Below are 26483 nucleotides of genomic sequence, written 5' to 3'. Positions count from 1 at the left end.
ATGCTTTTAAGATGGTGAGTGTGAACTTTCCACACTCAGAAAAGATTCGGAACCATCACTTGGGGGCAAAGAGAAAGCCTCAGTTCTCTCTTGGGCTCCCTTACAATCTGTGAGCCTATGATTAATAACAAATCTTAAGCCAGATGTTTTATGTGCCAATATAAAGTAATCATAATCATAAATGATGTCACAATCTCTTAAGGAAGAAGCACCTAATCATCTAATGCCTGGCCCTCTCTGGAATGGAAAAAAAATCACAAGAAGGGAAACAAAAAGATTGTTCTGGAAGAACCATCAACACTAAGATTTGGCCAAAGCCACAAAGGACATCTCCACTGGGACGTCCCACCACACAGTTCAGTCGAGCTCAACATGTCCAAAATGGAAATAATCTTCCTCCCCAAGTCGGCCTCTCCCTCAACTTTAATAGCGGTGCTGCTGCCATCCTTGCCATCCACCAAGACTCTGAAGTCATCTTTGCCTCTTCCGTCTCTCTCCAGCGCCCACATTCTGCCTCTGATCTTGGCAGCCTCTTTCAAAGCTTCCCCGTCCTTTCCTTCCCTGCCACTCTGAGCTCCACCGCCTTCATTTGGTCTCCTGACAGTGCTTGCCTTTAGTTATCCTTTCCAATTCATCCTTTATTCTGCTGCCAAAATCATCTTCCTAATGCACTGATAGATCTCATTGTGTCATTTCTCCATAAAAAATGCTTCAACAACTCTCCATTCCTTGCTGAATAAAGTAGAAACTCCTGATCCTGGCATCACGGTCCTCCCCACCCCGACTCTATATTACCTTTCTTGCTACCTCATGATCCCTCCTACAGATTGCTCTACAACTGGACTAAACTCATCCCCCCTTCCTAGCTCTCATCCTAGCTAGTCCCCCCTGTGTCCGTGCCGTTCTCGTCCCTTCCTTTCTGCCCCTTGCAGGGGGCCCAGCTTCTCCAAGAAGTCTCCCCTCCTGCCCCAGCCTGAAAATGCTCTCCTTCATCAGACTGCTCAGAGCCCTCTGCGCAGGACTTCTAACTACTCTGCACTTATCACACTGCCCCCCCCCCCCCCATGCAGAACTTATTGAAGAACATGCTTTTCTACCATAAGATTATAAGCTTCTTGATAAGTGGCAATTAAAAAAAACCCACCGCCTTTAACTTTGTCTTCAAATCAATGCTGTGTATTATTTCCAAGGCAGAAGGGCAGGCAAAGGGAGTGAAGTGACTTCCCGAGGGTTACATAGCTAGGAAATGTCTGAGGCCACATTTGAACCCAGGACCTTCTGTCTCTAGACCTGGATTTCAATCCCCTGAGCCACCCAGCTGCCCTGGGGGTTATGGTTTAAGAACCTAGCACAGTGGGATGCAATAACAATTGGCAAATAAGGTCAATCCTTTCATTTTGCAGATGTGGAACCAGAATTGGAGAAGTAAAGTAATTTGGCCAAGATAAAGAGTCGAGGCAGCTTCGGTGCTGGAACTCCTGAATCTAGGACTGGGATTCAATGGGCCTGCAGGAGCCTCACTCACAAGGAGCTGCCTGTCTGTCAGACTCACTTACCAGAAGGTAGATCCAACTCCACTCCAATCCAGGTCCCCTCTTGAAAGTCTGTTGGTCCAATATATCTGACGATCCCTGTTTTGTTTGTGCCCACAGTGACATATTCTCCCTCTTTCAACCATTCTGGGACTTCGTCAGCTTCTTCCGAGTCAGATGTCATTTCTAGCTTTTCCCTGGCTGCTCCTCCTGGGTTGCTGAGCGCTCCCGAGGTGGTCGGCTGGTCTTCATTTGTACTGGAGGGACAGTTAGAGTCTCCTAGCATTTGTGTGAACGATTTTAGCTCTGAAGTTCTCACCTTCTGGATTTTAAATGGAGAGGCCACAGCAGGAGACTGAGATAGTAAGTCTGGGGACAACTGTGGCTTGGAGACTTCCTGGTTAGAGGCTGGCTCGGTGTGGTCCTTAGGCCTGGCAGGCTGTTTGATGGTTGAAGCACTCTCTCCTGCTCTGAGCTCACTGTTGGTTTCCTTCTTGGGGGAGGAAATGGAAAGAACACTCTTTGTGTCAGTGGCAAGAGAGGCATCCTCCAAGTCCCTGTTCTTATTGACACAGGAAGCTGAGCCTCTGAGCTTTAAAGCACCACCGCTGCCATCTTGGTTTTTCTGCATTGGCTGGATCTGTGCTTCTGCTAGATCAGGTAAATTCTCTTTCTGAGTCAAACAAGAACTCTCAGAGGACAAGACAACTGGTGGTAATGGAACATCACCTTCAGATGTTACCTGGCAAGGGGGGTGAGGGGGAGTGCTTGGGGTCTGACTGCCAGCATGGGCATTGGGGTCCGTGCCAACTACAAGGGCATCAGACAGAGTTGCTGTTGAGACACTATGGGAGAAGTAACCACTAGAAGCCTCACTCACGGGGCTGGGGGGACCCTCTGGGGTATCTTGTGTCTGGACATTTGAAGAATGTAATTGCTGGGAAGGCACTTTGTAGACTTTATCAGAATTCTTCCCCATGGCAGGAGATGAGAGAGAAGTTTCAGATGAATCTTTCCGCTCATCCTCTTGAGTAACCTGAAGCAAAAAGCACAATAATTTAATATACGTGCACCCTTGAGCCCAGCCAAAGTAGTCTTCATGCTTTCCTTGCACCAAATCTATGATCTCTGTGACTGAAATATATGCACCCCTCAATACCTTTGGTTTTCAAAATTCCTATGTTCAGCTCACACATGTACAATCAATTTACAATATATACAAAAAAATTAGAGAGAGACAGTAACTGGGAAGATCAGGCAAGGCCTCACAGAATGAGTAAGGTTGATCCCCCCCCCTAAAATGTAAGGTCCCCGAGAGCAGAGGAGGTTTCATTTTCTTATGTTATCCCCATGCCCAATGATTGGCCTCCTGGAGAAGATTAATGGATACCTGGCTGAATATTTGGACTTTGCCAATGATTTTTAAAATATCTCTTGCTAAGAAAATCAGAGACAAAAAAAAGATATTATTTCTTTCACCTCTCATAGAAGGGTTGTGGAGTCCACCAGCAAAACAGCGGGAGGGTTGGTGTCCCACACTGAAGAGTCCCTTGATAATTAAAGGACTCTCTGAGTTGGGCTCTGACTTTCATCCCTTGCAAACATAGGCCCATTTCTCAGGGAGACTGTGAAGATTATTAAAAAGGCTGAGAAGCACTTTTCTCCCGCATAATTTAAATGCTGATCTCATCAGAGGGCTGGAAGATGTTTCAGAACAGCTTTTACCAGCACAAAAATAATGACCCCTGTGCCCACTGGCTCTGACTTCATATTCCTAACTGGAAGAAGCTGGGGCAGCCACAAGAGTAGGCTCCTCCTCGACCATGGGGTGTGTGGCCCTTTCTTCCCTATCTCATGCTCCTGAAACTACTGTACAAGCCCTGGTTCCCTTCCCCTGATCAGGAGTTCCTCTGCTGCAAAAAAACAAAGGCACAGAAAGCTATAAGGGACTCCCAGGGAGCCAAAGCTGAATGAGGAATAGAACCAGGCTGGAGGTTTTGGCATTTCACTCTTCGATCACTCTATCCGTGAGTCATCCTGGCAGTGGACAAACACAGAACACATATTTCATTTGGAGCTTTGACAGCCATGGCTTGTCCAAATCCCAATGTATCAGTGATGCTGCTAAGGTGTCCTTTAGTTAATAAGCCTTTTTACGAAGCTGGCAGATTATTACCCATTAACAATGATGGGGGAAGAGAGGAAGCAGAGAGAATTGCAGGAGGAGGGTAGCTTCAGTAAAAGAAATATGTTTTCCAATATTTACTGAAAGATTATTTATATTACAGGAATGGTCCTTTTCCATTTGAAATGCAGGATTTATTTGAACTGGGAAACAGGCTATGATCTATAAGTCTCTTACAGTTACTTGGCTTAACTTGGCAGTCTGATAAATCATGCATTTCTACATGAGCTGTCATTTATATCCCTGTTTCCAAAGGCATTCCTTTTTCCTCATCATACACTTCCAGGATACAAAATTAACTGCACCTCTTGAGATTAACAGCCCCTTTTAGTGATGGATTTCTGAGCTGCAAAGTTTACAAAACTCAACAGATCAATACCCTTCACCAACACATCTACTCTAAAAGATTAAGGTCTTTCAGTCTTTTTTTTAAACTGGTACATATTTTATTTATTATTTTCTATTTTGTTTCCTGAGATCACTAGCCCTATAGGGAGGGCTGAAGGCACCAATTCAAGGCAAGAAAGAGACTAGGGCATTAGTAAGAAATCTGGTCCTCAGGCCAGCAGTCACAATGCCACTTTATCTGGTTCTCAGCAGGATTCTGGAATGTCAGGGTTAGGAAGCCACTTAGAAATCTCTGAATTCTCTTTTCTTAGGTGAAGAAATTGACCCCTAGGCAGTCAAAGTGACCCAACTAAAGTCATTTAGAACCACCAGCAATCCAGGTGTCCTGAGGCCCAGCCCAAGCCTCTTCTGGAGACATTGTGTTGCCTGCACTTGCACAGGCCCAAGAGCAGTTGTCCACCCCAAGCCCTACCCTTCTTGAGAATCGCTTAAATTTCTACAATGCTTGCCTGTGTTTGAAACACTTTGGCATAAATTCCTTCATTAGATCCTACGACAAGCCTGTCAGGTATATGAAAGCAGTTCTGCTTTACACAGGGAGAAACAGACCCACGCAGATTTAGTTAATGCTGGATTCACACTCCCAAAGGCACCGGGTTTTCTGGCTTGTCGTCTGTAGCTCTTTCCACTTTAATAGCAATTCATTCCAGAGTGTCCTTCAGGGCTGAGGGTCATTGGCAGAGGCTTGAATCATCTTTCCAATCACTGGACTTTTTTGCTTTGTTTTAATAAATACAATTTTCCTATGCAGATAACTTTAGCTAAGAGAATGAACGCACAGTGGGAGAAAATAGATTTGCTATTCATAAGACTAGAAGTGCTGTTGATCTGTGGGAGATCATAAGAGACTATTTTCTCCCAGCTTAGCATTAGTCTTTTCACACTGATATCATGAATCAGAATGAAATGTAAAACTGAGAATTAAGCTAAACACTTGGAATAAGGAGATTGTTCTGTTTATAGAAAGCTTCAATGCCTAGCAGTGGGCTATTAAAGCAACAGACTGCATTGGCAGTCAAGCACCTAAAAGTTAAACAATCATATGATTAGCAAGTTGAAAATAGCAAATATAACAGGGAGCATGGGGGCGGGAAGGGGGAAAATGACCTATATTACAGTTAATTATCGGAAAGTGAAGTTCTTAAAAAATCAGTGCAAATGCAGACCAAATAATCAGCCCATCTGTGCATTCTGCATGTGGGTGCGGCCATGATTAACAGCAGGCAGGGTGCTGCTGGCTCCCAGAATAGTGCTGCTGGCACTAGTGGCACAAATACCTGCTTTGTCTTGGTCCTGCTGACATCCACGCTGACAGGTTGTACCATAATTCGGGGAATGGGCTGAAATGACAAGAGAAAAGGAAACATAAGGCTGCGGACAATAAAAGATTAAATTTAGCAGAATAAAGATAACCGGGGAAGAAGCTTTAATTAAACACACTTGAGAGTAGACGCCACACCCTGAGGGGAATCTTAGTGGCTTTAATGACTTTGGCTAGCAAGTCACCCTCAATAAATATTCATGGAGTGCCCCGGGCCTTCTGGATCTGCTCCAGGTACCCTAGGGAACAGCAAACAGTGTAAAGATGCTGCCCTCAAGGCCCTTACAATCATATTGGGAAGATAAAACAACAAAGAATGGGATGCAAAAAGGCTCAAGAGTGGCACCCAGGAGTTTGAAAGGAGGGGAGCTGCTTGTGCCCAGGAGCCCAGAGCCCAGCTGGGCAGAGAAGGCTAAAGCAGAAAGGAGCAGGGAGCCACCAAAGGCAGAGGGTCCCTCAAAGACAAAGAGGCAGGCCTACACCAGGGGCATTCAGGGGAAGGAGGGTTGGACAGGAGCTAATGAAGAGGGGATCCCAGGAGATAGCAAGCCACTAGAAGTTTCCCAGCAGTGACGGCAGGCAGACGGCCCTAAGAAAATGAGTGTGATCAAGTTTAATAACAATTTGGGGGCAGGAGACTGAGGATGGGAAGATTCCCTCAACTGTGAATCTCATAGGTAGAAAAGAACTAAGGTAAGGGAGGGGCTAAGGGGGAAAGGAGGGATACAAGAGAGGCTACAAAGGAAGAACCAAGGGGAACTGGGTAGTGACTAGATAATGTGGATCAGGGGAAAGGAGCAAGATGAGTTTGAGATTAAGAATGTGGGTATGGAAAGCGCATGGCACAACGGAGTGGAAACAGTGCTGAAACTCGGGCCCCAGAATCTGGGTGCATTAACTATATCAATGTAGGCTAACATCCCAAACTTTAAAATTCTTAACCATGTTAACTTCCATGTTTTTGACTAACCAATTTTAACTTCAGAACAAAGTATCAATTTTTGTGAGACAATGTGGGAAAATGGTACATGAAAAGGATGATGGGTTGCGCATCTAGGGGCCTGGGTGTGAATCCTGCCTCTCCCTAGGTGGTTGTGAGCAAGTCCCCTAACCTTTCTGGGTCTCCTTAATTTCTTTATCTATAAAATAAAGAAGCTGAACTAAATGATCTGAGGTTTCTTCAGGATCTAAATCTATGAATTGTAGATACATTTCCCAGCTTAACACAGCCAAGCACAGGTATTTAATTGTTCAAAAGCATTAAAAGTTTGGAGCTGTCACTGCTCAAGAGAAAAGGTCCACAAAGTTGGAGTGTGCTTAAAGAAAGATTCATCTCTATGTATCATAACTTCTGTAAAGTGGATGGAGCCCCTGGCCCCCTAAAGCTTATTAAGTCCTTCAGATCTCAAGGAGAAATAGAGGAGCAAAGTGGGACAGAGAATCAGACCATAATAATAATATGAGAAAATAATCATATAAAATCTTTAACAGTTTAATAATTAATGTTGTATATTGAATATGCTATTTAAACCAGTATAAACTGATACATCACTTCTTTTCTGCAGATAAAGATTAGGACATTAAGAGCCTAATTTAACTGCTAGTAATGACCGAATGAAGAATTTTCCAATTAAACTCTAAATGCCTGACAATGCCAACTTCCTCTTTTGACCCACTTCATTTTGGCTCAGACTGACTCACAGAGTGAAAAGAGGGGGTTCTGTGAATGATTAAAAAAAGAGTGAGCGATAAAACCAAATTTATAAATAAAAAAAGGCAACTGAAGTAAATTAGTTCCCTCCCCTCCTAGACTTGGGTAGGTCCACTGCTTCTGCTACTTTTTTTTTTTTAACCCTCATCCCTCTGTCTTAGAATCAACACTGAGTATCATTTCCAAGGGATAAGGTTAGGCAATGGGGGTTAAATGTCTTGCCCAGGGTCACACAGCTAGGAAGTGTCTGAGGCCACATTTGAAAATAGGACCTCCTGTCTCCAGGTCTGGTACTCTACCCACTGAGCCACCTAGCTTCCCCAGATTCACTGCTTTTTTGAAAGCTCGTTTTTTCACATAAAAAAGATCATTTTGTGAATTTATTTTAAATCATGGCACAAAAGAAAACAGAATATTTTGAATTTATTGCTGATAAAACAGACCAAAAATACCATATTTTAAGAGGGGAAAAATAATGATTTGGAATTATTTTTAAATAAGAAACATTTTTGACTAACCTGTAAAATTCTATTCAATTAAAAAAATTAAGTACCTACTATATACAAGATATATAGGCATTCCAGAAAAAGAAACTAATTTCTAAATTTCATAGCTAATTAGGGTCCAGGATGGCAGCATAACTTTGTTGTTGTTAGCTTCAACTCTTGGTAAAATACTGGAGTAGTTTGTCAATTCCTCTCCAGCTCATTTTTACAGATGAGGAAACTGAAGCAAACAAGGTTTAGTGACTTGCCCAGGGTCATATATCTAGTGAGGGGCTGAGGCCAAATTTGACCTCGGGTCTTCCTGAGTCCACTGTACCACCCACCTGCCCAGCTATAATCTTTTAGTGGAACTAACATATGAATGGTGTGAAGGTTTAGAAAAGTTTATGTGTGGAAGAGGTTGAATGGAAGGAAAAAACAATTACTTTTCAAAGCTTTTGTCTCTACATTCCTTGGTAGTTTAAAATTTTTTCCCAATCACCATCTCTCCCCCTTAACAAGTGGATGAACATTTCTTTCCCCTTATATTTGCAATGAAATCTTCAGTTAAATTTTTTTCTCTACTATTTTTATTTGATCCATGCCTTAAAATCTGGCTTGTAATCTTCTCAGCTGAATAAAACAGGAGGCAGTTTGTTATTTGCTATAAATAAAAACAGTAGTTAATACTACTAACTCTGAAGTTGTTAAGACTAGAAAATATAAGATATACATAGAGAAAATCTAATGGTTATGTGGGTCAAGTGTTTTTGGCCAAAATGAAAATGCCTTTTGATAACTTTTTAAAATTGGACCAAATCTTGCAAGATAAATAATATATCTGCTTGGGCACTAAATCTTCTAAGTCAGATAGCTATCCTATCATATACAATACAGAATTTATTCAAAGGTATACTACAATCAGTTGAAATGAAAGGCATAATTCTAGATGAGTTTAACTGACTGACAAGGCCTGAAACATCCTTAGCCAGAGACCTGCAAAGATCCCTAATTTAATAAACAATCTGGACTCTTAGCCTGGACCCTAGAGAGCTGGGTCTGGAGTCAGGAAGATCTGAGTTCCACTTTAGCCTCAAACTCTTACCCCAGTTAACTGTGTAATCCTGGGCAAATGTTTGTCTCATTTTTTCCTCCATTACAAAATGGGGGTGATAATAACACCTACCTGGCAGGGTTGCTGTGAGCTTCAAATGTGATAATATTTGTAAAAGTACTTAGCACAGTGCTTGGCACATAGCAGGCGCTAGGTAAATGCTTATTCTTATCCCTCTTCCCCTACATTGTTTTTTTAGACTATCCAATCTCTTTCCTAAAGCTCCTTCACTCCATGATTCCTCTCCCTAATCGTGACAATGTGGATCTCCTGCGTAGGGCACCCCCTACTTCGTGGCAGGAAAGAGTCGGTACTCTGCCTAGACTCCCCACAAAAATGCCTGTCCTCGTTTGGGGAATTCCTCCCTCATGGTGGAGTCCTCAGGAAACACTGAAAATGATGTACTGGAGAGTCGTATGAGCTCAATTCTAACCCCAGCTCCGTGGCACGCTATTTGTAGGACCTCAAGTCCAGCCCTTACTTAACTTCTCTGGCCTTCAGCTTGCTCATCTGTAAAATGAAGGGACTGGACCAAAAGGGAATCTTTGGTCCCTTCCAAATCTATAGCTATGATCCCATTAAATGAGTTCCTGGCATCAAGAGCTCACACTTGGAATATATTTGCCCTTCCTTCCCTTCCCTTCCCTTCAAAGAGATGAGAGTGTGAGAGTGTGTGTGCGCGCGGGCACATGTGTGTATTTTGTGGAGGGAGAGGCATTAAATAGCCTTGAACCTAGGAGCCTTGGGACAACATAGTTTAGGGGGGGATGAACACAGATCTCTGGCCTTCTTTGGACAAGTAGGAAAGCTGTCATTCCTGCCCCTTAACCCCATCTTGGGAAGGAAAAGAATATACTCTGTCCTCTAAGGAAGGGCTCAGTGCCTCTCCATCCCTCCCTACCCTCAGTGAGGGCATCCTAGGGATTAAGTCCTGCTAGCCTTACCCTGGTTATATCTCTGCCTTGGGGAAGACCCTCTTTTTAAAACAAGGAACAGATCTCATTAGGGTCAAGGCCCAGCTTAGGTACTACCTCCTAAAGCAATTGGGTTTCCACTTCTATCCCCACAATTGTGTTTTGCATATAGTCTTAACAAGATGTTGAAATGAATTTAACTGAGTTAGAGCTTTAATTCAAAGAGTCTGGGTCTGCTGGTTCACCAATGCCTCTTGCACTGACAGCTGTAACTTCCTACAATGAACTAATTTATTTTTTCATTCATTTGTCCCACAAATATTTATTAAGCTCTATATACAGTAAGCACTCAATAGACACTTCAGATATAGACTGGCAAAAAAAAAAATACGGATACACACAGCTCAATATAGTTTGACATTATGTTCTCCCCTTTAAGCAATTAACTCCTAAAAAACAGCCTACCTGAAATCACACTAAAGCCATTTCAGTTTGCATCTAGTTTTGAAGAGTTAATAATTAATAGTAGAAATTTTCTGGGTTGACTGTGCAAATTCTATTTAAAAAATCAATAGTTGTTTTTAATCTAAATTAAACCAAATACTACCAACTATCTTGAAAGTCTGTTGAGCTTCAACTCACCCATAAATCTAACTTCATTTATATTTTTCTCTAGACAAAAAGTATAAGCATTGGCATCCCATTAAAAACCTATGCATTCAAGTATGAATACATCCTACCACAAAAACCTGTCATTTCTTCTGTCAGTGAGCAATTTTAGTAGTTTTGGTCAACTTTGAATATCAGGTAGGCTTTGGATTTTAAGCAATGTAAATGTACAATGTAAATGTAAATGATTTGAAAAAGCAGATCTGGCAAAATATTGGAAGACAATATTATATTTTTCACACAAAAGGATAAGATGTACATTTCTTCCTGCAGTTTCCATGAAGAATGAGTTCAATTGGGTTTATTTAAAGCACATAATCTTCTTAACCAGAAAACATGAAAAATAAAGGCTTCAAAATACATATGAAAATATATGTTGTCAATTACTAAAATATGACTCTAGGCTCAAATCTTTTCATTATATTCTGTATATCTTACAAATGTTCTTATTTCACTGGGTTGTTTTTGCTAATTAGAGTTTATTTTGTGGATTAGTTACTAAACTTAAGTCAGAAGGTCAAAAACAACTTCTCAGATGACTTCTCTTCCCTTGTAGTCTCTACATTTCTAGGCCACAACCAGATAGCAATAAATTATGTTATTGGAATGCCAAAACAAAGACAAAAGATTCCTCCAAAGGTAGTAAACAGGGCCAAGAATATATACATTTCAAAGCAACATTTTAACAAAAATCTTTTGCTAAGAAATTTGTGCTCCCAAAGTAGCCTCTCCTTTCTCCCCCAAAAGAAGAAGAAATATATACTAGCACATCATGATGAAAAACACTTAAATTATTAGAAACCGAGGATAGGAAATCAAGGCCTACCATCTTTCACCTGTTTGAACTGGAAAAATAAAACTGCTTGAGTGGCTGAGGGCAAGGCTGTTATATATAGCTTAAGCTGTAAGGCAGATGACATGAAATTACCAAGAAAACAAAGGTTTAAGCTGCTGAACACATATCAATTTATTTAAACAATGCATGCCAATTGCATAACAAATTGGGGCCAGGCCTCCTCAGCTTGGTACTGGACTCCAGAGTAGAGGTAGATTTTTACACATTAAAAACAATTAATTGAATAAGACCAGTTAAAAAAACAATTACCTGGGCCACAAAATTAGGTAATCAGATTTCTAAGTGAAAGAAAGATATGGGACTTTGCAAGTTCTGAAGAAGAGAACAAACAGCTGCAGTTCCCTGAAGTAAAAAAAAAAAAGAGGTGCCCCACCCCTCCTCATTTGTCTTTTATTCCATCAAAGGAGCATGGAAACAGTAACTGATTGACTAGTATGGAGCTAGTTTTCAGATAAGTCATGTGGGTTACTTGAGATGTATAATTGTGAGGAAACTCCTTGAATCAAGCTTCAGAAGTGACTGCATTTCTGATCAGCATAACCTAGGTCTTTCACTCTGGATTTCTAAGCAGCAGATAGAAGAGGTGCAGCTCCCCAGACATGTAGAATAGGTTCAAACAATACAATATGGTTTTCTCACAATTCCGGCAATAGAATAGTTTCCTCACAAGGCAGAATTTGAAGCAGACCCATAATTGAATAGAAAAGGAACTGAGGTAGATCCAGAATTGAGTCACAAAAACAGTCAGTGTGGTTTACTCAATTCCCACAATTCCCACATCTGTAAGCAAAACCTTAGATCAAGGAGGGATTGTAACTCAACCTATAATCTAAAGAATAGCACTATAAGGAAGATAGAGGGGGCATTTCCATATGATGAGATGGGAGGGGAAATAATTATATAAACATATTTAATTGTGAGATGGGACAGCCACCATACCCACCTCAAGCTAAATTTAGGGAGGGTGGGTGGATGGCGAGATGATCGGTGTTTTGGTAAGGCATTTTATTTTTCAGAAAAGGAAATAGAAGAGACAAGGCCAAAATCAGATTGGAAGAAAATGTGACAATACTCCTCATGGCATAATTCAAATGTGGCCATTAACTATTGAAAGCACCAGATTAATCTGATAGGCCACTTGAAGCCCCTAACTTTGGAGTACATAAATAGCTTCGTCTGAAAACTAACTTCTAGATACATGAAAAAAGCTATTATGCCAAATTAATTCAATCTAACTAATTAGAGAGCAGGAAGTTCCTTCAATTATTTTATGTGCTGTCTGAGAAACATACTTGAATACGAGTGCAGATTTCATTAATTGCAGTTCATTATTTTCCAGATTAGTTACTAAACTTGCATCAGAAGGTCAAAGACAGCAATTTTGTCAGCTGCCACCTCCTTCAGTAGAGTGTCTGCATTTCTGGAGCTCAGACAGAAATTGATTACAAACAGAAACAACACACGGGTGCGAGCGCGCACACACACACACACGGAACTATGATTTTCTCAAGACAACAAAACTGTGCCTTTATCTCTACCAATGCAAAACCAAAGCATCTCCCCCCCCCCCCCCCCAGTCTTTTTTCTTTATTAAGTCTTCAGGATATACTAAATTATATGTACTTACTTTGCCAATGTCGGTTCATCAGACAATTTTGGATTTCCTTCTGATTATGCAATGAAAACATCAAATACCCCTGGTTGGGAGGAAACATAGACCTAAAACAATGTGGGATTATCTCTATATTTCTGGAACTTCTTAGAACCCTCAGAGAGAAGTGAGAGGAATGCCACTATTTTTTTCAAGAGGAAAAATACTCAGTTATGTAAATTATTTTTCAAATTTTGTTGTTGTTGTTGTTGTTGTTGATTCTCATCCCATCTCTCATAGCTGGGGCATCTTTAAACAATCCATCAGTCCCTTTGGTGTTTACACCTCTTGTAGACTCAGTTTCCTTTGTCACCATTTGGCCAAGCTATAAGTAGCTCCTTTAATCCTTCCTCATAAATCATGTTTTGATGTTTTCTCCTCTGAAATCATTCCAAGTTGTCAATGTATTTCTATTACTGATATACTCAATAGGAAATGCAGAAATTTAAGAGTAGATAGGATTCTATCACAGTTCTTTGGATAATGTGATTTTGTTTTAGGAAGGTATTTTTGTTAGATTATAAAAAATGAATTGTTGCCAAAACAGAATGGTGAAATGATTTTAAATTGCTTCATGACATTTAGCAAAAATAGATTAAAAAAGATGGAGAATTAAAGAGGCCAAAGAAAGCAAGAAACAGTTGTTAACATATTACCTTGGTTGCAATGCCTTGGGGAACTCCCCTCCCCCCAAATCATTCCAGCCCTCCTCCCCTTAAATACCATTCCAAAACTTCTCTCTACTATGCCGGTCTCAAGTGCTCCCTCAATCTACCTTTTTCTTCTTCAGGAGTTGCCCTTGCCTACTTCTTAAATGAGAAAATAAAGGTCATTTGTTAAATTTTTCTGTTTGTTCCCTACTCCATACCTAAAACCCTTCCATATCTTTACTCGCTCTCTCTCCTCCTCTATTTTTGTCTATGAGGAGGAGCTCTTTCTTTTTTAAAAAGGCCAACTCTTCTCTGGTGCCCTTAACTCCACCTGTTCCATTTTCTTGAAGAGTTTGGCCCATTTATTATTATCCTTCTATTCTCTTCTTCATCTTCCAAGCATCCACTGACTCTTTCCCCACTGACTACACAGTCAGAGAGTTAAGAGCTGGAAAGGACTTCAGTGAAGATCTAGTGCAAACCATTTCCAGAAAGGAATGTCCACTACAACACAGCCTCTGCCTGAAGGCCACAAACGAGAAGAAATCTGCTACCTTTCAAGGCATCTCATCATACTTATGGAGGGATAGATTAGAAGCTGTTTCTAACATATATCAAGTTTGCCTCTGCAACTTTCACACCTGTCTCCCTCATCTCTCTGGAGGACCAAAGACCACAAACTTTATCCTTCTTCATGATTACTATTCAAATGCTTAGAGACACTTCTCTTGTTCCCCTTTAAGACTTCTCTTGTTCCCCTTTAAGACTTCTGTTCCCTAGGTTTGAACTGGGACTGGGTATTAGGAATGAATGGAAAAGAAATGTCAAGTGTGATATTGGAATGAAGAATCAATAGAGCCTGTTCCTCTTCCAAATGAGCCTATCTTTATTGACATCACCATCCCACCTCCTTGTCACCCCGATTTGTAACAACAGTTTTGTGTGGATTTTTCTCTCACGTCTTCAATTCATCTCTGTTCAAACAGTTGCTAAATCCTGTCAATTTTTCTTCCATTAATTTTGTGTATGTCTTTGATTCAGCTCTGCATTCAAATAAAGACCTAATTAGTCTTCCTGTTTTCAAGCTCTCCCATCTCTAATTCATTCTCCTGCCAAAACAATCTTCCTAAGTCACAGATCTGATTGTCATCCCCTGATCGAAAACCTTGGCTCCCTATTACCTCCACAACAGCATATATACAACATGTATTTTGCATTTAAAGATATCCACAGTCTGGCTTCCATTTTCCTTTATACTATTCCTGGTCACAAACTACACATTCCAATCAAATTGGATTACTAGCTATTAGGAAAACTTAATGTTCTGTCCCCCACATCCCAGCCCCAGCATAAATCTTAGCCCCATGTCTAAAATTCATTATACCTTCATCTCTACCTCTCAAATGAAATTAGCATTTTAAAACATTTATTTGATGTCATTCAGTAATACTATACTAGGTGCTAAAGACACAAAGGCAAGAATAAAATAAATCATATCCTCAGAGATTACATATTATAGGAAGCCTGTGTGTAGATGGGAATTGGATGACACAGAATGCATACAAATAAAAAAAATACAATAAATACAAAGTAACTTCCGGGAGTCAGGGTGCATTAATAACTCAAGGAGTAGGAAAGGGTTCCTGTAGGAGGTGGCAATTAAAAGTTGAGCCTTAAAGGAAGTTGGGGATACTAAGATGAAGGTATGGTGGGAGAGAATTCCTGACATGGGCAATGGCCCATGCCAAGATATGAAAGTGGGAGTATGAATAAATATAGAAAACAGCAACAAGTACATGATTTTGGCTATAATGTAGAATGTGTGGAGGGGAGAATGTGATAACATCCAAGAATCAATGATCAGTTCTAGGTTGTGATAGTGTCAGGATGAGGAGTGCATTTTATCCTGTGTCATGGAAGCTGGTTGAGTTGGATAATGAGAGGTCAGGACTGTGTTGGAGGGACATAAATTTGGAAGTTCTGTGAAAAAAGAATTAGAGACAGGAGACACTAGATGAAAGAGATCAACTGAATTGCAGAGAAGAAGGCTTATGATAGAAGTGGAGGAGGTACAAGTGACAAAACAGCGTTTGATTACATAGGCGAAGTGAATAAAGAATGAAGAGAATGAGTTTCTGGGTATAAATTCCACTTGGGCATAATGAAAATTTTCTTAAGATTGATTGCTGTGATTTCTTGAACAAGAGTTTTTGTTTTTGTTTTTTTTAGTTTCCAAGTCAATGTTATTGGTCTACACTTTTTGTTATTTTTAAATATTTCTCTATTTTAGGTATCGGCACTAAATTTGTTTCATAAAACTAGGTTTCTAGTGATATGCCTTCTTTCTTAATTTTTGAGAATAGAGGATTTGTTCAGTTTGGATACTAAATTTTCCTTAAAGATTTGGTAGAGTTCACCTGGATTCATCAGGAACAGAGAGCTTTTTTAAAAAGTAGTTCCTTTATAGCCAGATCTAGTTCCTATCCTGATTATTTAAGGTATCAGTATGGTTTCCTGATATTTGAGTACTTTGTGTTTTTTAAGATATTCCTCTATTTCTTTTGTATTCTCAGTTTTGTTAGCAAATAATTGTATCATGTTCTAATTATTATTAAAAATTCTTCTAGTTTTGCTGTAATTTTACTTGGTTCACTTTCTTTTATTTCTTTTGATTTCCAACCCTCCTTTTTAATTATATTAGCTAAGGGTTTGATAATTTTATAAGCATTTTCAAAGAACTAGCTTTTAATTTTATTTATCATTTCTATTGTGCTTTTTTCTTTCAAATTTATCTCTTTTCCCTCTCATTTTTAATCATCTCTCCTTTTGTGTTAATTTTAGGTTTATTTGTTGGCTTTCTCATTTTAAAAATTAATATCCAATTTATTAATCCTAATTATTTTTTCTGTTTACTTAATGTAGGGATTTGATTCTTCCCCTGAGGATTGCTTTAGCTGCACCCCAGAAATTCTTATATGCTGTTTCATCAGCATCTTCTTTAACATGGTTATTAATTATTTCTATGTTTTGTTCTTTTTACTCATTCATTACTTAAGACTTCCCTGTCAAGTCTTCATTTGGGCCGGTATCTTTTGTTTGTGGTCCCTAAATAAATTTCTATCTTTATTGCATCATGGTCTATAAATGGTATATTAACAATTTCTGCCTTTCTACATTTGTTTGCAATATTCTATGCCCTAGTATATGGTCAGTTTTTGTAAAAGTTTCACGTAGGGCCACAAAATATGTATATTCTTCTATTGTTCCATCTAGAAGGTGTCATAAGTCTTTTAATCCTCATTTCTGTAGCAATTTGTTAAATACCACCTTTTCCCTTTCGTTTATCTTTGTTAGATTTATCCAAACCCGAGAGAGGGATATTGAAATCTTGTGTCACCACTGTGCTACTATGTATTTCTTCTTATAGTTTGTATAATGTTTCCTTTATCAATTTAGACATGAAGGTATTTGTTTATTACTGATAAGGTTTGCTGTTTAAGGTTCCTTTCAGCATAATAGAATTTTTTTTATTTACCCTTTTTATTTTTTGAATGTATGCTTTTGCTCTTTCTATATAGCAAGATAGCAACACCTGCTTTTTGGATTTCCTTGCTGCAAAGAATGGCTTCAACATTAGAGAAACAATCAACATAATTAATAATGTTAAAAACAAAAACTTGACCATCTCAGTAGATTCAAGAAAAGTCTCTAATAAAATACAACACTCTTGTATGCTAAAAACAATAGAGACTTCTTTTACTATCATGAAGAGGTTCTGTTTAAGACTGAAAGTAAGCATCATATGTGATGGGGATGTATTAGTATCTTTTCCAGCAAATATAGGAATGAAACAAAGATAACCAATCTTCCCACTATTACTTGGCATAGTTTAGAAATTTGGAAATATCTGGGTATCAACCCACAACAGCAAAGAAAAGACTTATATAGATATTACATAGTATTCCTTAAAGAAATAAACAAGAACTTAAATATCTGGAGAAATATTCAGTGCTTACGACTAGACTGTGCCAACAAAACATAAAGGGAAATATTAACAATACTAATTTATACCTTTAGTGCCATACCAATCAGATTACTATGAGGATACTTTATAGAACATAATAAAAAAAACTCATTTGGTAAAATACAAGATCTAGAACACCAACGGGAATAATGAAAAGAAATAGAAAAGGGGGAAATAGCAGTATTAAAACTCAAATTATATCAAAAGTAGCAGTCATCAAAATGATCTGGAAATGCTTAAAAAACAGAGAGAAAGGGGCAGCTGGGTGGCTCAGTGAATTGAGAGTCAGGCCTAGAGAAGGGAGGTTCTAGGTTCAAATCTGGCCTCAGGCACTTCCCAGCTGTGTGACCCTGGGCAAGTCATTTAATCCCCACTGCCTAGCCCTTACCACTCTTCTGCCTTGGAACCAAGAGAGAAGGTAATGGTTTAAAAACAAAACAAAACAAAAAACAGAGATAGATCAATGGAACAGAGTAGACAAAGAAGAATTAGAAACAAAAGAATTCAATAACTCAGAGTTTTATAAAGTAGAAAAATATAAATTACCTAGGGAAAAGGCTCCTTACTTGATAAATAACTTCTGCGAAAACTACAAAGCAGAAATTAGGCACAATATATTCTAAAAGGAAATATAACCTTAATAATAAAGATCATAAAATTAAAAAAGGAAAGAAACAGATCACCCTATCTCTCACAGAGATGGGTAGGAGGTGTAATCTTAACTAAAGAGATAAAGGCTATTTAAAAAAAAACAAAAGAGGCAATTTTGATTATATGAAGCGGGAAAGCTCCTGCACAACTTTAATGGAAATGGTTAAGCAGGAAAAAAACTCCAAATTTTGTGCCAAATTTCTCTAATAAAGCTTTGGCATGCAAGACACAAACAATTAATAAATATATATGATTAAAAGCTGTTTCCCAATAAATGGTCAAAGGATATGAAGAAACAGGGCTCAAAAGAAAAATTGTGAATTATGTGTAACTACATGAAAGAACCAAATCACTAATGATAAGAGAAATGTAAAACAAAGTAATACTAAAGTGTTATCTCATACTCTTCAAATGGGTAAAAATGACAAAAAATAACCATAGTCAATATTTTAGAACAAAATACATTGTTGGTGGAGCTATGAAATCTTACAACCATTTTGGAAAACAATTTGTAATTACACAAATAAAGTGACTTAAATGCTAATATCCTTTGAATCGGAAACTCTTATTACTGGGTTATACTCTAAGGAAGCAATTAAGAAGAAAGTCCTCATAGAACCCTAAATATTAACAGCAATACTTTTTTTGTGATAGCTAAAAATCATAAACAAAGTATCAACTGGGCAAAAGTCAAACTGTATATAAATGTAATGGAACACTGTTTTGCTGTAAGAAACTATGTATATGATAAATACAGAATAATATAGAATGATTTGCATGAACTGGTACCGAGTGAAGTAAGCAGAGCCAAGTAAACAACATATATGGTTACTACAATCACATAAAGGAAAGGAACAACACATCAAAAATTCAAGAGTAATTGTAACAACATTATTAAAGATCAAGCAGGAGTTGAATGGAAGAGAGGACACCTTCAATACTCTTAGCCTTTCATGGAGGTGGATGCATATTTTCAAACTTTTTCCATGTTTTGATTAGTTTGCTCATTTCCCCTCCTCTTTTTAAAAAAGCACAATTTGTTATATATGGATGGCTCTCTAAGAAGAAATGGGATATTTGTGATCATTATGATGGTGTAAGGGCAAAAGATACCAATAAAAACTTTTTTTTTCTTCAAAAAGAGAGTGAAGAGTTAATGATGATTCTTAAGATTTTGGCAAGAGGTCAGGGCTCTTGCCTCCCATACTTCTCAGCTTTGGTTCTGGGCCTGATCTAGTAGCCAGGTTGCTTTTAGGGAGAAAGTCACAATGGAAAGCTATGTGCCCCCTCAGAATCCTTGTCTTCCTTCAAGATTCAATTTCCATAGTTTCCTCTAGAAAGTCTTCTCTACTCCTCCAGGTTACTTTCTCCTTTTCAATTTCCCTAAAGTATACTTAATTTTTTTTTAACAAGCTATGTTTCTTCTCCTCCTGCTCCAAGAACATATAGGCTCACTAAAGGCAAAGATTCTTTCTTTTCTATCTTTTTATCCCTGCCTCTTAATAGATCATCTAGAATACAGTAGGTGCTTACTGTTCTTTTTTTTTTTTTAATTTTTCAAATCCATTTCTATTTTCTGGCCTAACCTTACTTAAATATAATCTAATATTTTCTCTGATTAGTCATGCAAATTGATATGAGAACTGTGATCATTGCCTTAAATATTAGAATTAAAAGGAAATCACAGAAATAAAAATTTAGAACTAGAAAAGGTCCCCAGAGATTATCTCATCAAAGCCAATTATTTTCCAGATTAGGAAAGCTAAGTGACTTTCCCAAGGCCACAAGATAATAGGTGGCAGAGATAAATCAATCAAGAAAAATTTACTAAGCACCTACTATATGCCAGATACTGTGCTACAGAACAGGAATATAAAAGGAGGCAAAAGAGCTCTCAAGAATCTCCTAATTTAATGGGGGGAGCTAATATGCAAATAAATATATACAAATTATATGCAGGATAAATAGGAAATAATTAATAGAAGGTTGGGAAATACTCTTTCAATTCTAACACTCCTTAATGATCAGACCACATCTGCATTACTATTTCCCTTTGGAGCCTCCATACTCTAAAGAGTCATAGATAAATGAGAGGACATTCAGGATGGTGAGAAATCTTGACCTATAATGTGGTGAACAAATTGAAAGAACAGATGCTGAACTTTTAGAAAAGAAGACTTGGGGGAAAGAAGAAAGCTACTTTCCAATATCAGAAGAGCTATAAAATTCTGGCTAAGTCTCCCATAAATTTTCCAGGATAGTTAGCACAATGACTAGACTGTGCCTTGATTTGTACAAAAGGGAAAATGTGGGCTGCTACATACAGTGGTATAAACCCATTTAATGCAATTCAATAAATACATAGGAAATATCTATAATACAAAGATTATAGTTATCCTACAAAGCTCTAAAGGATAGAACTAGTACCAATGGGTAAAAGTTACCAGGATGAAAATTTCAAGAATCTCTAGCAATCCTTCATTGAAGGACATATGACATATGTCAGAAACGATACAAAAAATATTCCTGTGTTGGATTAGAGATCCTCTTACAAGATGATTCCTAAGCCAAGTTGGGCTGAACTGCTTTAAACATGCATTGGACTATACTGAATAGAATAGAAGGAAAGTAGAATAATAGGGGCAAGGCTGGGATCTAGGGACAAAGACTTTAATGGAAAAGTCTCCCTCCTTTTTACTAAGGACTGGGGGGGTCAAGACAATAATAGGATAGAGGAATCCTGCTAGTGTAGACTGAAGTCTGTTAGTTTAAGGGTTGCCATAATGGCTTGCCTGATATACACTCCTATTTTATTAAAAGGTTACCAAGAAGTCTTCTAAAAAAGAAAGAAAAAAAAATACTAAGATTTTAGAGAAGAAATTTAATTTCCATGGAAATCTAATTCTAATCTAGTGAAGTTGCTGCAGTCCAGTTCCACAGAACATCACAGGCAGGCTATGTTTTATTTTATTCCTATTACTGAGAAATTGCATTAAAGTTAAATAAAGAACTACATTTTCACTGGTGAACTAGAAATGCAAAAGGAAAACCAAGGGCAAATGTAATATGAGCTTGATTTTTCTGATTCTTTTGGTATTAACAAAAAGGTAAGAAATTATTTTAACCCCCCCTCTGTCCCCAAACCCCAAATGTATTAATGTGGGTAAAAGAGAACTTTCTTCATGGAATTCACATTTATACTGACTGTACATTTAACCATTTACCTCTTCTCCTAGATTATTACTAAAAATACTTAATAAAGATGAGTTTTTCACACAAATCCCTGATCACCCTTGAAGTGAAATAAAAAGCTAGTTTTTCTTTCTTTCTTTTTTTTCTTCATTTCTTTAGTTGTGTTTAAATGTAAGAAGCAAAGTTCATAAGTTAAGCTAGGTGGCACAGTGGATAGAGTGCCAGGCCTAGAGTCAGGAAGACTCATCTTCATGAGGTCGATTCTTGCCCACGATACTTAACTAGCTGTGTGACCCTGCACAAATTACTTAAACCTGTTGGTCTCAGTTTGTTCACTTGTAAAATGATTTGGAGAAGGAAATGGTAAACCATTTCAGTATCTTTGCCAAGAAAACCCCAAATGGGTTCATGAAGAGTTGGACATGACTAAAAAATGACCTAACAACAACAACAAAACTAAAAGCCCATAAATATTCTTCCATGTGAATGAAGTTTCTATAAAACACTTCAGTACAGCTTCTTCTTAAACTTGGCCTCGGGCAGATAGGATGGGCAAATAATCAAGTTCTGTCTTCATTCCTGCATTCTTTTCTACAGTCTAGGGAAGTAATGGTGAACCTTTAGAGCCCAAGTGCCCAAGCTACAACCCTCATACCACATGCAAGCCCCACAGCCTAACCCCAGACATGGCCAGGAGGAAGTGCTTCCACTGGGCTTCTGGGCAGAGGGGCAGGGCATGTGAGAAATGTCCTCAGGTGCCCAGAGAAGGGGAGGGGAGCAGCCCCCTCCAGCACATGTGCCATAGGTTCACCAACAGAAGTCTAGGGAAAATCTATTCATACACTACCAAAATAACAAAAACAGATAATTCCTTCTAAGCAGCAAATGATTTGACTTGCTCTATCCTCAAAGTTCAAGTAAATTAACTTTATTATTTAACACTATTATCCAGATTTGATGATTTTTTAAAAAATGAATTTATGCCTCTCTTTCAGCTCAGATTATTCTACTTGAAAAAAAAATATAGCAACTAAGTTGTACAGAAAAAGTTAGGACAGAAAGTACAGAGCTAATAGAAAAAAACAGAAAATTCAAGTTTTCACTCTCCCCTTGAGTATAAATCTCCTCCCATATATTCACTGAATTGCCAAAGAAATTGTTTCAATTTAGCAAGCAATTTAAGTACTATGGGTTTAGTATTGTTTGTTGTGTGTTTCAACTACTCCAAGATATATAGGGAGTGTCTACTTTTTCTATCCAAGATGCTTGAAGTTCTCTTGGAAGGAAATGCTGAACTGGAAAAAAAAAATCACAAATGAAACATCCTGATGTTTTAAAACAACACAGCAAACCCATAGGCTAGGCCAAAGCCTTGGAGAATGCATTATAATTACCAACAAGTTTTCTTTAAACTGGCAGCTCACCTGCAATTCTGCAACTCTAATATTTAGAGAATGTGAAGAAGGTGGTGTCAAAGGAACTATTTCAACAACTGAACTTGCACTGTATGTGTTTTTTGAATGACTATAAATAAATCCTCATTTATCATTTTCTGCTGAGTTCACACCTATATAAGGTTAGAAATTGCATTTCTAACAGGGCCCTTTTGGACACAAGAAGCTTCCTGACCGATTAGAAAAGGCTTTTCACCTAGAAGATCAAATCTTCGTTCTCTCTGACACATCCAAGGGAAGTGGTTGGTGACATCCCTTGGTTAGCTGGACTGAAGTCAAAATAACTAGGATAGACAGGTTTTTAAAAGAAACAAATGAAACAGGTTCCCATTTGCAACAGCTTAAATCAAAAGAACAGGTCTTTGAGGTGGGGGGACAGGACAACATAAGGATTGAGGGGAAGAGCGGTGATGGGATAAGGTTGTTTGATATGAGGAATAAAATCAAGAATTAAAAATAGAATTACATTTTCCACTTGGCAATACGCAAACAACCCTAAGTGCACTTCATAAATTCTACTATTGTTGCTCTAAGTGATATTACCATAAATCACATTAGTAGCACACTTGGCATTTTTTAAAAGCAAAAAGGATTGAGAGTATCAATAAGTTTAAACAGCTCTCTTATCTCTGAAGAGAGTGGATGGAAAATGATCACAAGCTTTCACTGTGACTAAAAGCACAGTTCTAACTCCCCCTACCTTACCAGTCCCTATCCCTCTAACTGAAGCACCATGGGAAACATAATTTTGCCAACAAGATATTAAAGAAATGCTCATTGTTACATCCTAGGTTTGTTTTGTTTTGTTTTATTTTATTTTACCTGCTGTGCAAGAGGAGATGGTTGTCTGCCCTTTTTTTCATCTCGGACAGGAAAGAGGGACTTAAGCAGCTTGGGCATCTGCGGCACAAAGGATTTTACTGGATTCAAGTAGGAGGCTGCTAAGCCACCAAGACCTGTCAACAATATTAAAAAGAGAAGAAAAAAATAAAACAAAACCAATTACACAAGCATTTTGTCTCCATGAGATTTTGCCAAGTTCCATTTGTGATTGGTCTAATAATATAACCTCAAAAAGGTTATCTCTGAGAGATGACTTTGAAAAAAAACCAAACAGTACTATATGTATGACACAGCCTAATTTTCAAATGCCATTGTGTTCCCTGTTCCTTGGCAGATTATTTTCTACATACCCTCATTAGGCCTTAATTCCTAATGTTTCTAAGATGCCCCCAAGGGGTCCACCTCTGATATGCCTGTCTATAAAGCTAAGCATGTTATTCCTGTCCAAAAAGAAGAGTCCCTTCCCCAAACAATAGGATTTCTACTGCTTCTGATACACATTCTAGTGACAGTTTCATTTATCCCCTAAATAAAGAGATGAGTCTACTAATTTGAGAGTAACAACATGTACCTTAAATGGTTTTTCAATATTGAAAAGAATTGTTCTGAGACATCTACACACTAACACATGATATTTCTGTGTATCTGGGAATGCTGGGAAGTCAGGTACGTTCTATGACTACCAAAAAAGTGGTAGGTATGTACTGACTCCTTCAAAAACATGAGATAGAACATCTTCTCCCCCTATCTGAAACAAAAAGTCATTTTATCAATTTATGGAGAAAAAAGAACTGAAAGTCCCCAAATACTCTCAAACCCATGTAGACCACTTTGTCCTCTATTCTCTTTAATTTGTTAGTTGATTCTTAGCCAACAAGCACACAAATCAAGTCTTCCTAGATTATGGAAAGGCTGTTATTTCTTGGTTCCCCTCCCAGATGCCTGTATCTCATTTTAGTCATTGCTTAAGCCAGATAATTGAGGCCTAGATTTTTTTTTTTAATCCTTATCTTCTCTCTTAAAATCAATACTAAGTATAGGTTCAAAGGCCAAAGGGCAATAAGGGATAGGCAACTGAGAGTAAGTGACTTGTTCAGATCACACAGCTAGAGGTATCTAAGGACAGAGTTGAACTAAGGACCTCCCATCTCTAGACCTGGCTCTCTACAAATGACATCCAAGATTGCAGAACTAGTTCAAGATGGAGACTTCAACCAATGGGAAGATGGTGATTAAATCTCTAATCTCAATACAGTCAACTGTTCAAAAAAGTTTTCTTTAATTATTTTCCTCCAGAAAATATGTGTCCTCTGCTGGTTTCTTTCTACATCTAAATGATTCTCATTTATTCTGAAACTTCATGGCAGGGACATAAAACATTTACTTCACAGTAAGGCAATGTCATTAAAGTGTTCCTTTTATATAAAAATCTGTGTGTATGTGTGTATAACTACATCAGCAGGAGAAATAATTTAAACAGAAGACTACTAATATTGTTGAATTAACATTAAAATGTAATGACAATCTACAAAAGAAAAATATAAAACTAGGCCTGGTCTTTATAAAAGGATAAAATCTACCATTTGTTTTGCATCTCTACATAATATGGACAAAAGAAAATGAATGTAAATCAAATAAAAGCAAGTTTGGTGAACAATACAGAAATCATTAGACTATAAACTGAACATTAAAAAAGACTACCATGGTTCTTAGGAAACTACTGTCTTTGGAGATTTAAAAAAGTAGAGTCAGACTTGGCTTCAATGTAATCTTTCTAGCTGCAGAAATGAAGCCAATGCAGATCTTGTTGTGGTCATCACATAGTACTATATTTTATAACTCTCTAATCAAGTCTATCATGTAATGTTATTCTTACCATTTAAGTATATGTTTGAATTCTTTGATAGACCATAAACTTATGAGGGCAAGTACCCTAATCTAAACTTTATATGTAATGACAATAAGCTAATGCTTCCCATGTCAAGTTCAGTTCTCTACACAGAACAAGCATTAAAAAATAAAACAACACAACACATTTTTGGGGGGGGGGGGAAGGTAAAAGGGTGATAAGAAAAGAGGGACAAAGAAAATACCATGTAACTAGCTAGATGGAAGTCCATGATTTGAGCCATTTACCTGGTTCAGGGGAATGGTTATCTTGGGGAGGCCCAGAAAGAGATGGACGAGCTGGAGTCATCCCTCTGGAATGTTCTGATTGGGAAACATCTTGCTGACTTTCCCATCGACCCTAAAAAGGATAAAATCATTTTTATCAAAGGTTGTGTGTGTGTGTGTGTGTGTGTGTGTATGTGCGCGTGCGTGCGCCACACACGGGGGGGGGGGGGGGGGAGGGGGGGTTTACATCAAACACTATAGAACTAAAATTGGCTACATACCATCCCCAAACCTGATGATAATTATTTTTTTGGAAATTTAACTCTCACCTAATTTTTATTATTTTAGAAAATATCATCATTGCATACATAGTGGCTAAAGAATCAACTGTTCATCTTTTTATTGTTTGACATACAACTTTCTAATGAATTGTGCAAAGAAATACCATTCTTTTGTGAAAGAAGACAACATAACATGGTAGATAAGGGAGCTGGTCATGCAATCAGGAAACTGTGTGTTCAAGTTCTGCTCTGCCTCCTCTTTCTCATTCTAGCTGTGTGACTCTGGGTAAATCAATTAAACTCTCAGGTGCCCACAAATAACTTTCTACGGCAGTTGCAGAATAGGTTCTTTATGTTGGAAGCAACCTACACTGAAAAAATCAGAGGTCTAGTACAACAAAGAAAAACTAAACACAATCTCTCTAAA

At 38.1% G+C, this 26483-nt stretch overlaps 1 protein-coding gene across 1 annotated transcript in view; it reads right to left on the bottom strand.

Annotated features, from left to right (window-relative positions):
- The window catches only part of KIF13B (kinesin family member 13B), a 267035-nt gene that overhangs the window by 6267 nt on the left and 234285 nt on the right, over nucleotides 1–26483 (bottom strand). The window contains exons 36-39 of the mRNA XM_056813715.1: nucleotides 25797–25908; nucleotides 23640–23773; nucleotides 5403–5465; nucleotides 1557–2568 (exon numbers count right to left, since the gene is read on the bottom strand). Coding sequence (XP_056669693.1) covers nucleotides 1557–2568; nucleotides 5403–5465; nucleotides 23640–23773; nucleotides 25797–25908 — 1321 coding nt within the window. The remainder of the gene's footprint in view (nucleotides 1–1556; nucleotides 2569–5402; nucleotides 5466–23639; nucleotides 23774–25796; nucleotides 25909–26483) is intronic.

Source organism: Monodelphis domestica, chromosome 1 (genome assembly GCF_027887165.1).
Source record: "Monodelphis domestica isolate mMonDom1 chromosome 1, mMonDom1.pri, whole genome shotgun sequence".
NCBI classification, from domain to species: Eukaryota; Metazoa; Chordata; class Mammalia; order Didelphimorphia; family Didelphidae; genus Monodelphis; species Monodelphis domestica.
The sequence above is the reverse complement of the archived record's forward strand: the minus strand, read 5'-3'. Positions and strand labels throughout refer to the sequence as shown.